The sequence below is a fragment of the Abrus precatorius genome, unplaced genomic scaffold (assembly GCF_003935025.1).
Source record: "Abrus precatorius isolate BTA unplaced genomic scaffold, Abrus_2018 Scaffold10, whole genome shotgun sequence".
Classification (NCBI taxonomy): domain Eukaryota; kingdom Viridiplantae; phylum Streptophyta; class Magnoliopsida; order Fabales; family Fabaceae; genus Abrus; species Abrus precatorius.
In genome coordinates this window covers 13,453,245-13,466,691 of record NW_020874292.1, presented here as the reverse complement: position 1 = coordinate 13,466,691, position 13,447 = coordinate 13,453,245, and the positions used below count along the sequence as shown (strand labels likewise).

General features: G+C 37.7%; 1 protein-coding gene across 1 annotated transcript; it reads right to left on the bottom strand.

The window, feature by feature from the left end:
* Window positions 1–7,116: 7,116 nt before the first annotated feature.
* Window positions 7,117–9,866, bottom strand: LOC113851937. The gene is made up of 2 exons (XM_027482214.1): window positions 9,628–9,866; window positions 7,117–7,549 (listed from the first exon to the last, which is right to left on the bottom strand). The coding sequence occupies exons 1-2, from the start codon at window positions 9,864–9,866 to the stop codon at window positions 7,117–7,119; spliced, it is 672 nt and encodes a 223-aa protein (XP_027338015.1).
* Between the last annotated feature and the right edge of the window lie 3,581 nt (window positions 9,867–13,447).

Sequence of the window (13,447 nt, the reverse complement as noted above, 5' to 3'; positions counted from 1 at the left end):
CCAAAGGTTGCAACACTCTAGTTCGATGTTGCTGTTCCACCTTTGCCTTCTAACAAGTTAGGCATTTTGACACGTACTCAGCTACATCTTTCTTCATCCCATTCTACCAGAAATTCTTGAGGAGATTTTGATATATCTTGGTTGAATCGGGGTGGAAACTCATTCTCTTTTTATGCGCCTCCTCAAATATCATTTGCTTCAACTCATCAACTTGAAGAATACACACTCAGTCTTGGAACTTGATCACCTCATTCTCATTACAATGGAACTCCAAGTCCTTCACCTCGCTCTTATGTTTCATCATGTCTTGCATGAAGGCATCTTCTTGTCAAGCATCTTGAACTTTCACCAAAAAGTTGTTATGATTGTCACCGTCCCAAGTTACAAACTTCTTGGCCTTACCTCCATATCTAGATTCATGTCCCGAAACTCCTCAATTAGCTCCATCTTCTTCATCATCATAACTGCCACACGCAATGATTTTTTGCTCAATACGTCGGCCACTACATTTGTGTTCGGAGGGCAAGTGTACCCATCGAGAAGTAATAAAGGGTTCTTAAATTAAGTTCCCAAAATATCGTCCCACAAGGATTGATTTTCAAGTACTAAGAATTTCCTAATTTAATTGTTTAAGCTTCAAGGATACGAAATTAATTAAAACCAAGAATTTATAAAATCAATTATAAAACTAAAAGCAAGAATACACTGCACGTCTTGGTTAAACTTATCAGAGAGGAACCTAGGGCATATGGGTTTTCTCATTCAATCCTTTATGTTATTTTTCTGTTTAACTCTAAATCTGATTTCCTTATGATTACCAATCATTCATACGAATATTATTAATACCCAATGGTCATGCAATATTAATATTCTTTTCTCTAAATTAATATCTCCAATGGTCATGCAAGACATCAATTTAAGAAAGCTTAAGGAACCTATGAACTTGTTAATTTAATAACGATTAGAAGAGAAAGATTGGTCTGGTTCACCTAATCCTTTGTCTCATTTTATCCTATAGATCTATTAATTAATCGAGGTACGGTCGCCTGACGATATAATTAATTAGGATTAAGAAAGAAGCGCAATAGGATAAAATCTAATCACATAACGGAAATCAAATTAAGATTCAAACATCAAAATTCCATAAATTCATAAACAATAGTTCCCATAGCCCTAGCTATAGACTTAGTTACTCATGCTAAAGAAAAGAACTAAAAAATTCATGAATAAAGCCATAAAGAAAAGAAATAGAAAAACTAGAGTGTGATGAGTTCCCAGTCTTCAAGTACGGTCACTTGAAGCTCCAAGTCTCGCTAAGCATGTGCCAAGGATCGCGTGCAAGAGAGACGAGATGAAAGATGTATTCCAGAGCAAAAGCCAAGATGTAAAAACAGCGTGTAAAAGATATCTTCAATGGTGCATCAGGTCTTCCTTTAATAGGGTTTGAAAACCCTACAAACTCTTAATTATTGGGCTTTCTGCAGATAAGCACGGCCGTGCAAGGCCTTAAGCATGACCGTGCATGGGCTTGAAGCACCCTCGTGCTTGTTTAAAGGGGTTGGGCGTGCTGACTGCTGCAAAACTCTAATCTTCTATCAATTTGGGCCCAAAATGCGCCCAAAATATACTTGCGGCCTCTTTATACAAAACTGCACAATTAATATATAAATTAGTGTAAAACTAAAATAAAATAAAGATTAAATATGAATATATGGGCTGTAAAAGAAGACCTAAATACAAACTTATCAATTTGCCTTGCCAGGATGGTAAGTGTAACACCTGGATTTAATTTTCAAATAAATAAATTTCACACAAATAGAATTAATAAAAATTTCATTGAAAGAGTTCCCAATACATAGTTTCAATAAAGTATTTCAAACAAGGATGGATTACAAATTTGAATTGAATCATTGCTACAGGACTAATTTTAAATACATCACAGTTTTCAAAAATAAACTTTCTAAGTTCTATAGCAGTTTCATCCATCCTTTTTACTGAGTCTGGTGCTAATCATCTTGGTCACTTGAAAAATAAATGTAAGGGTGAGTACTTTACACTATCACACACAAGCACAAAGACTCACCTTACAAACTACACACCTTTCTAACATTATTCAAATCACACATCAAGCAGGTATAAAATAATACATTTTCAACATTCTATTTCAATTCACAAGCAGGTGCACTCACTGCACCATCAACAAATCCATACATACGTTCACTCACTGCACATAGCCACGTTCATCGTGGCCTTGTGATCACAGATTCTTGATGCTCTCAACCTTTGGGACTTACTCAGTTTCATACCATGAATGGTCGTCGGATAGCTCCCGCTCCATAGATACAATGTGTGCAGTATTGGACCTCTCAAGCAAAGGTGTCTGAGTTAGGAGGAGAGTGTGTGCCCTATGGTGCACCTACGCTCACTGTTGGTGTCACTATCACCCTCTCTTCTCTAAGGTATTTCTATCGCCCTCATCTTTCGCACCCTCAGTGTATCACTGAACTATTTATAGTTTCCAACCAATTCACAATCACAATCACAGTCACATTTTCATGCCATTTCCACACATATTTATTCACATTCCCAATCACATCACAATTTTCATTTTCATCAAATGGCACGTATGCACACATTCAACCACATTATACTCAAACACATAATTCCTAACAACATTCCATCACACACAACATTCATTATCCATCATATACTTTTCTCAAATATCAATCACATTATGTTGCACATCACATTTCCATCAAAGTTCAATCACAACTAAACTATTCTCATTAAATACATCTCTTCCTATATTTCATCCTAACCATATTACAATACACATCCAAATAAACAATTTCCTAGTACAATGAGATAGGGTGGAGTCCCCCCTTACCTCAGATTGAAGACCCAAACACAAAATCAACGATGGAAATGTCCCCTACATTGATTTTTGTCCTAAATACCTGGAAAACTCCATGAGAAATCGAGAAAAGGAAAGAAAGAGATGAAAATTGAAACCCTAACCCATAGAACTTACCTCCAAGCATCCCAAACACGATTATAACCTTCAATCTTGCTCCTAAATGGCTTTGGAGGTAGTTTAATCGGTGAGAATGGATTAAGGGTAAAGAGAATCAAAGAGAGTTCAAAAGAAGAAGTGGGAAATGAGTTTTTCAAACCTTAAACCCCTCAAATACCTTATGAGTGGCGACACTCTCGCTGCAGCGAAACATTTCTCGCTATAGTGAAAATCTCAGACGATTCTGCACTCTAATTTTTGCAGAATCTGCTACAGTGAGACACTTTCGCTGTAGCGAGACTGCACCCAGAAATGCACCCTCCTTTGTTGCTCTCTCACTACAGCGACAATGCAACAGATTCATGCCCTACGCCCTGGGCCTTCTCGCTATAATGAGAATGCTCCTGCATCACACACTTAGCCTACATTCCAATCCAATCATAAGTCCACATTCACTTTTCAACCATAATATACAAACATATATATACATCCATACCTATTTACACACATATGGTCACCACACAAGTCAAATGCACATTCAATAGTAATTCACATGTTTATATTAATAATTGACAATATTACAAAATTCGGGGCGTTACAACTCTCCCCTCCTTTAGGAAATTTTGTCCCTGAAATTCAACAAAACACACAAACTACACAAACAATTCCGGATACAACTCTCTCATTCTACTCTCCGTTTCCTATGTGACATCTCCCTCTTCACTTGCACTCCATATTACCTTCACAAGTGAGATCTCGTTGTCCCTCAACTGCTTAACACGATGATCTACAATCCTCACCGGGTACACATCGTAGGATAAGTCTTCTCTTACTTGAACTGGGTCAAGATCAATCACGTGAAAGGGATTCGACACATACTTCCTGAGTTGTGACACATGAAACACCAGATGTAAATTTGAGAGATTCAGAAGTAGCGCTATCTAGTAAGCTGCAGGACCAATTCTACTAAACACTTCGAACGGTCCAATGAACTTAGGAGACAACTTTCGAGATTTCAAAGCTCTTCCAACTCCTGTCACAGGTGAGACCTTCAAAAACACATGGTCACCCACCTTGAACTCCAAAGGTTTCCTTATCTTATCATAGTAGCGCTTCTGCCGATCTTGTGCAGCTTTCATCTTCTCTTTAATCATCTTGATTTGTTCATTCTATCTCCGGATGAAATAAGTCTCAACTTAGTACCCCAAAGCCCTCTATAGGCTCTCCCAAAACTCGAGGTAAACCTCATTTCTTTGTCGAATACCACCCTAGTCAGTACTTTATGCAGCCTGACTATCTCCTCACATATATGTCTGCCAATCTCTCTAACTTATACTTCATATTGACCGGGAGAAAGTGTGCAACCTTGGTCAACTGATCCATTATCACCCAAATGGCATCATGATTGTTCCTGGTCCTCAGCAAAACAGAAATAAAGTCCATGGAAATATTGTCCCACTTTCACTCAGGGATCTCCAAAGGTTGCAATAATTTAGGTGAACGCTTGTGCTCCACCTTCACCTTCTGGAAAGTCAAGCATCTATCTACATATTTAGCCACATCTTTCTTCATTCCATTCCACAAAAAGTTCTTGCGGAGGTTTTGATACATCTTAGTTGCACTGGGGAGGAAACTGATTCTACTCTTATGTGTCTCCTCAAGTATCATTTGCTTCAACTCATCCACTTGAGGAATGCACACATAGTTCTGAAACTTAATCACCTTGTTCTCATCACAGTGGAACTCTAAGTCTTTTTCCTCACTTTTCTGCCTTATCATATCTTGGAGAAACACATCTCCTTGCTGAGCATCTTAGACGTGCACTAAGAAGTCATTATGGATCGTCATCATCTTGAGATATAAGCTCATTGGCCTTACCTCCATAGCCAAGTTCATGTCCCTGAACTCCTCAATCAACTCCATCTCTTTCGCCATCATAGCTGCCACGTGTATAGACTTCCGACTCAAAGCGTTGGCTACTATATTTGCCTTGCCAGGATGGTAAAACAATGTGAAATCGTAGTCTTTGAGGAATTCCATCCATCTCTTTTGCCTCATATTCAACTCCCTCTGGTTAAACAAGTACTTCAAGCTTTTGTGGTCACTAAACACGTTTTAAACCTTGCTCCATAAAGGTAGTGCCTCCACACCTTAAGAGCAAAAATCACCGCTACTAACTCCAAATCGTGAGTCAGATAGTTAACTTCATGTGGACGCAACTGCCTCAAAACATAAGCAACCAGTCGTCCATCTTGCATCAGAACACACCTAAGTCCATGCCCAGAAGCATCACAATATACATCAAACTTTCGCTCTTGGTCAGGTAAAACCAACACAGGTGCTAAAGTCAACTTCACCTTCAGCTCTAAGAAACTAGCTTCACACCCTTTACTCCATTTGAACTTTTTCTCCTTGTGGGTCAGTTTCGTCAAGGGCAAAGCTATTTTAGAAAATCCCTTAATAAACTTCCTATAATAGCCCGCTAGTCCTAGAAAACTGTAGATCTCTGTCACATTTGTTGATCTCGACTATCGGGTCACTGCTTCCACCTTTGTAGGATCCACCATAACTCCGCCCTTCAATACCACATGTCCCAAAAACTGGATTTGTGACAACCAGAACTCGCACTTTGAGAATTTAGCATACAACTGCCTCTCCCTCAAAATCTGCAAAACAATTCTCAAGTGCTCGGCATGCTTTTCTTGAATCTTTGAATAAATTAGGATGTCGTCAATGAACACCACCACAAACTTATCCAAAAATAATACGTACTTCAAACTTTTGTAGACATTGAACACCTCAAACTTTGCTTCATAGAGGTAGTGTCTCCACACCTTAAGAGCAAAGACCACCACGGCTAACTCCAAATCATGAGTTAAATAGTTGATTTCATGCAGACGTAATTGCCTCGAGACATAGGCAACTACTCTTCTGTCTTGCATTAAAACACATCCAAGCTTATGCCTAAATGCATTGCAGTACACGTAAAACTTCCACTCCAGATCAGGCAAAACCAACACAGGCGCTGAAGTTAGCTTCCTCTTCAGCTCTAGTAAACTAGCTTCACACTTCCTACTCCATTTAAACTCCTTCCCTTTACGGGTCAAGTTCGTTAAAATGAAAGCTATTTTAGAAAATCAGTCGATGGATTTCCTATAATAGCAAGCTAATCCTAGAAAACTGTGGATTTTCATCACATTTGTAAGTCTCAGCCATTGGGCTACTGCTTCTACCTTAACAGGATCCACCATAATTCCATCCTTTGAGACTACATGTCCCAGAAATTGAATTTCTAACAGCCAAAACTCGCACTTAGAGAATTTTGCATACAATTGCCTCTCTCTTAAGATATGCAAAACGATCCTGAAGTGCTCGACGTGTTCTTCTTGAGTCTTTGAATAAATTAGGATATCGTCAATGAACACCACCACAAACTTATTCAAAAACTCATGGAAGATCTTGTTCATATAATCCATGAACGTAGCAGGCACATTAGTCACACCAAAAGGCATCACCAAGTACTTATAGTGACCATAACGCATTCTAAATGTTGTTTTAGGCATATCCTCATTCTTTATCCTAATTTGATGATATCCCAATCTCAAATCAATCCTGGGAAGAGGATACTTGTTCTATATCCTCACCTTGTTTAGTTGTCTTTAGTCGACACACATCCTCATGCTTCCATTCTTCTTTTTCACTAGGAGAACTAATGCTACCCATGGTGACACACTCGGCCTTATAAACTGTTTCTGCAATAAGTTCTCCACTTGCTTCTTTACCTCTACCAACTCCATTGGTGACATCCTATATAGTGCCACAGAAATTGGGCTTGCTCCCAGAATGAGGTCAATGGTGAACTCGATTTCTCTCTGGTGGTAACTCAGAAAAGTAATCAAGGAAAACAATAAGTCCCTCACCACTAGAATATACTCTAGTTCCACTCCACTTTTAGCTTCAAATGAGAACATGACCATAAAGGCATTAGCATTAACCATGTTCTCTCACGCACTTTAACTTAAAAGTCTAGGAATTTTTTATGTCAATGCACCAAAGATCAAGGCCTTCTCCTTGCAGTCCAACAAAACATGGTTGGCGGCTAACTAATCCATTCCTAAAATCACATCCAATTGGGAAAGAGGCAAACAGATCAAGTCTACCTCAAAGTCCCTACCATGCACCATCACAAAACACCCCAGACACAACCACGAAGTTACGACCAGTTTACCCGTAGGGGTAGTCACCACAACATTATATGGCAATTCAGTCACATGCAAGTTCAAACACTTCACACAGTCCATGGAAACGAATGAATGCGTAACACCCGAGTCAAACAATACATCTAGCAATCTGCCCTTAACAACACATTTATCTCTAATTAGTTCCTCAAACTGTGAAGCCTTTGCCCTACTCATGGCAAAGACCTTCCCTGAAATGCTCAATTTCGGTCTCGTGCTTCCCCTCGACTCAGGTCTCTGGCTAGTACTTACACTACCGCTCTTTTTAGGAGCAACCCAGCAAACATTCGCAGTGTGTCTGATGAACGAAATATTTTCTCATTTGCAAAAAGATTTGTCGTCAACCTTCATCAAAATATGCAGAAAAATTTATGTAGTCTAGGATGCAAGCCTAGGTCGTCTCCCATGAATCATTGGACGAGTGACCAAATATCAAACATGTAGTGTGCAATGTATTTAGAAAGCAAGTAAAAAGGGGGGTTTTGTGATTTCAAGTTCAATCAACTTAAGCAGAAAATTAAATTGCAAAGTTCAATCGATAAAATGTAGTAACCCCTAGTTCATTCATATAAACTCTATCCCTATTCCTCTCAAGATTTAATACTTTTCCTCTCCTCCCAGAATTAGGTTGATTTAACAAGCGAAAATCAACCTTATGTTTTCATATGAATTAAGTAATCCAATGAACTCCAATCTCTCATTCCTTGATTACGCAATCTTGGAATTAAACAAGAATTAAGCAATTCAAATTTAGAATTTCATTAAAACGGATTAGGGTTCATTACGCAATGCTCCCCTCATTCAACCATTAATTCAATTCAAGAGTTTGGGAGGAAGAAATTCATGGAAGAAAAAGATTTGCATTAACATTCAAAAAACCAAGAACTCAAAAATCTATATGAACTCACTAGAGATTACAAGAAAATTAACCCTCCATGAGGATGGGTCTCACAATTACAAAATGAAAGTAAAGAGAAATCAATAACATCAATACAAAAATCAAAGAGAAGTAAGGAGAAAATGTTAATCAAACCCTAGGTTGGACCCTTGGCTGTCACCCAAGGCCACCCTAGGCTCTCCAAGAGTATCCTAAAATTTGTGGTATATATGAGAGAAAAAGTTCTGCAAAAGTCCCCCTACCCTAAATGGTAAAAATCCATATATAGAAAAGTTGACGCCTTCAGAGTAGTTACTCTCGTTCATGACAGTGAACACTCTCGATCATAGTAATTACTATTGTTTACAAGAGTAAACACGCGCGAACATAGTGATTACTATCGTTCACAAGAGTAAACACGCGCAGGGTCCTGAACTCTGGGGCTCTCTGGAGTGTTTACTATCGTTTCTGAGAGTAAACACGCGCAGGTCTGGGTGCTTCCTTTGGTTTTGGAGTGATCACTATTGCTTCTAAAAGTGGTTACTCTGGCCTGCCCTCTAGATCTAGCTTGCTGTAGTGTCCACTTTCACTTCTGAAAGTGATCACTTTCAACTCAAAATTTCTCAAAGGCTAAAAATCCATGGAAAAAGTCTAGAAATTCCTGCACAATTATTCAAATGATCAAAATTGCAAACTATATCTATGTAAATTAATGTAAATTAACCAAAAATTAAGAAACCTATGATAGTTGGCCAAAATGATATTTTTATGTTATTTACACTTCCTAAGTTTACTTTTTCTATTAAGAAACATCAAAATGACAAGTAAAAATCCAATAAAAAGTGGATTCATCAGTGTCCCAATTTTCCATAATTACCACAGTTGGTTCGTGGCTGTAGGCAGTCCCTTAACATGTGTAGCCCTCCACACCTGAAGCATTTGATTGGCCCTCTGAAGGAGCCAGAACCGGAGCCACTACTGCTGCTCCTCTCCTATGATAAGGTTCCTCTAGACTGTGAATGACTACAGCTCGAGTATGGCTCCTCTCCTGTGATGAGGTTCCTCTTGCCTCATTGGACCACCCCCTCTGGTGTCCACGGTCTTGCCCTTTGAATTCACTTCAAAATATCCTGCACTTGCTCACCAAAGTGGACAAGTCAGTCAGCTGAAATACACTGATTGCAACACCAATCTCTGGCTCAATCCATGCTCGAACTGAGCACCAAAGTCCTCCTCTTCGTCTTGATGCTGGTAATGAGGCCAGTACTTTATTAGTTCTTGAAACTTTGTTGCATACTCTCTCACAGTCACGCTCCTTGCTTCAAATCAAGGAACTCTCGGGCCTTCTGCTTCTTAAGGTCCCGGGAAAAATAGTTTCCCAAAAAGCTCGTCTTGAATGCCTCCCATGGGATGTAGCCACCTTCTTGTGGCAAAGTCTGATTAGTAAAGTTCCACCAGTCCTCTGCCTCTCCACTTAGCATGTATGTGATATAGGTTACCTTGTGCTCTTCCCTGCACCCATTGCATGAAAGATCTTCTCTACATCTGCCACCCACCTTTGGCCTCTTTTTGGGTCAAACTTTCCCTTAAATTTTGTAGGGTTATGCCTAGTGAAGGATGAAAGCCCTCTATACTCAGCTGGCTCTCCATCTTGATTATGCACCAGTGCCTTTAGAACTTCAGTCATCTGCTCTAGAAGGTCATTAGTGATACCTGCTCCTCTACCTCTACCAACCATTTCTAACCTATTCTAGCAAACAAATTCAGCAATCTACAATTTATCAGGTCAAATCAACAACAAACATTCACAATTCAGGTAAACAAGAACATATTAGCACACAACTTGGACGCACCAGCCCTAATACCTCAGACTAGTTTAAATGTACTTCTCTAATACCAAAATCGTAACTCTTTAATTTATTTTCAAATAATTTCCAATAAGATATTTTCCTATTAAAATAAGAATAATAAAATTCCATTTTTTATTAGTTCCAAATACAGAATTTTGATGAAGTATTTCAAAATATGGGATACGTTAAAAGTTTGAATCAAAATAAAGCTACATGACCTATTTAATATATTACAATTTCAAAAAAATAATTTTCTATGTCCTATAGCAGTATCAGTCATCCCTTCACTGAGCTTGATACTGATTGTCTTGGTTACCTAAAAAATAAATGTAAGGATGAGTCCTCTACACTATCACAAACATAACTTAGAGACTCACCTTCTGTAGTCCAAAACATTCCCTAATAGAATTAAATCATACATTAGAGCAAGTATTAATCGATTCATTCCAACAATGTACACGTCATGTTCACACATCAATCGTTCACACCAATTCATGCACAGGTGCACTTACTGCACCTCAAATCAATTCACACACATACGTGCGCTCACTGTACGTTATCCACACTCACTGTGGCATTGTGATCACAGTTTTTTTATGCCCTCAACCTCAGAGACTTACTCAATTTCACACCATGGATGGTCATCGGTTAGCCCCTGCCTCACGAATACAACATGTGCGGTCACGGCCCCTTAGCAAAGGTATTGGTAAGAGGCCAAATTAGGAGAAGAGTGTGTGGCCTGTGGTGCACCCACTCTCATTATTGGTGTCACCACCACCCTTTTTTTTCCAAGGTATTTCTACCGCCCCCATCTTCTACACTCCCAATATATCGCTGTAACCATTCATAGTTTTCAACCATTTTCCAAACACAACCATATTCACAATTCATGCCATTCACACACATTCATCCACATTATCAATAGTCACTCACACTATGCTTCACACAATATTTCCATCACAACCTTATTGCAATCAATCATTTTGTCACACACATCACCTAATATTTACCACATTATGATTAACACGAAATTTTCATCACTACACATATTTTCCTATGTTCCATTTCAATCACATTCCAACAAGTAACAATATAAACAAATTTTAATACAAGGGGATAGGATAGAGTCCCCCTTACCTTGTAATGAAGACCCATGACACAATCAACATTAGAAGGGTTCTCCACACAAATTTTTGTCCTAAGTATATAGAGAAATCCATGAGAAATCGAGGAGAACAAAGATTAAACACGAACGAAACCCTAACTGACGAAACTTACATCCAAACGTCCCCAAAACACGATCACCACCTTCAATCTAGGGCACACACAGCTTTGGAGAAAATTTAATCGGTGAAATAGGGTGAGAGGTTGAGAGAATCGAAGGAGAGATGGAGGGAAGAGTAAGAATTATGTTTTCTTGAACCCTAAACCCCTCAAATACCCCAAGAGTCACGATATTCTGCATAATCTCGCTAAAGCGAGATTCAACCCAGAAAACACCCCTTTTATGTTGCCCTTTCGCTATAGCGAAAACGCAATAGAGGCACCCACATCTCCTGCGACCTTCTCGCTATAGCGAGAACGCAACCGAGATATGCCAACTTGCCGAGGACCTTCTCGCTACAGCGAGAATGTCCCTGCAACGCACATCAGCCTATATTCTCAAGTACTTTTCAGTCCATTCCCAAGCAAACATTCACATTTGAACCATAATATATCAATGTACACATCCATATCACCAACATAAATCAAAATGAACCTCAAAATCATAACACACACATATGTATAATTATGATAAAAGAATTACAAAACTTGGGGTGTTACAGGTTTCCAACAAAATACTTATGAAATGTGCAATTAGTCTGAGCCCGAAGGTATCCGACCTTCATAGCATTATATTAGTTTTTGTAATGGTGTGTTTTCTTGTTTTATCATTATATGTTTTATTGAAAAGTTGAGTGTTAGGTATATTTTATCTAAATGGATTGACCATCTTTAAATGATAAAAGATATTGTGTCACATTGTGTGTGAACTAGATGAAGTAGGAATGCATGTACTTTGGATATGAGTTAATAAAATGAATAAGGTAAAAGAGATGAAGGAAACTTGATGGATAGTGAAAGTTATTAATGAGATCTATGTGAATATATGAGAATTACTAAGAAAATGTAAAGTAAAATAAATTGAAGGAATATGTGTTATTAGTAGAAATTAATGAAAAGTATGATGTGTGAAAATGCTAAGAAAGTATAAGAAAAGAGAAAAAGGAAGTGATTGATATATGTGTTACAAGGACACTGATTGATGCGATTATAGTATATGTGTTGTAATACATAGACGAGTGAGATTATAACACATGTATTAACATTGATTAGTGTAATTGCAACACGTATATTGGAATAGTATGATTGTAATGTGCCATGTTTGAGTTACCACATAGATAGTTCAGAGATACATTGAGGTATAGAGTCCAGAGACGATTTGAGATATCTAGGGAAAATGAGGATGATGAATGCAAATAGCTTAAGTGTACATGATTGACAATGAAAGCATGCATAGGCCTCACACTTAATTCATGATTGATCTCCTAACTATACCTTTGCTATGTTTGCCTAATAACATGCACGTTGTATCCGTGTGTGGTGGCAAATGACAACTATCTATGTTGGCGTAAGTCCATCATAATTAGAAAGAGTATGTTGGGAGCGATTTTAGGGTCTGTGAGTACCTAAAGTACTCTTGATTAATGAAATATTCAAATTGAAAAGGAGAGAGTGGCACGAAGTTATGATTGATTGATAATAGAAAATTGGAAATATTGAGAATGGATATTCAATTGAATTATAATGATTGAGCAAAAGAAAGATTAATAGTGTGCTCCTGATGATATTGATATGATACTATGTTTGTTGATTTGGAATGATTATGTTATATTGGTGATGGTGGTATTGTGTTGGTTAATTAAAATGAGTAAGTTATATTGGTAATATATGTTTGGACATGTTCCAAACAAATACAATCTAGTAGTTAAAAAAATATATAATTGTGATGAAGGAATTAATGATGTATGATATATTAGGAAATATTTTTTTTACTTTGACTGTTGTATGAAATGAGAATTATATGGGCAAGAGAAGCTCACCCTTACAAATAATTTCAAGTAAAGAAGCAATGAACAAAGATGGAATCATTTTAGGATCCTACTCGTACGGGACTATCAGGAAGAGAACTACTATATAGAATTTGATTTATTATGAAACTATAATAAATTTGAGTTTGTTTCCATTTTGAGTTTATGTAATATGTAATTATATTAAATGGTGATTCAAAGTACAAAACTAAAATGAGTTCATTTTATTGATCCAGGTCTTATATAACTAAAATCAATTTTTTTTTTATATACCAATATCTTTTGTTGAGTTAAATCACATCTCATTGATATTTTTTTTATTATTGAACTAAGAAATT

Coding starts and splice junctions, on each gene's coding strand:
- LOC113851937 (XM_027482214.1), bottom strand. CDS start 9,866: ATGGTTGGTAGAGGTAGAGGAGCAGGTATCACTAATGACCTTCTAGAG. Junction 7,550..9,627: donor GGTGCAGGGAAGAGCACAAG/GTAACCTATATC, acceptor TTCGTTCATCAG/ACACACTGCGAATGTTTGCT.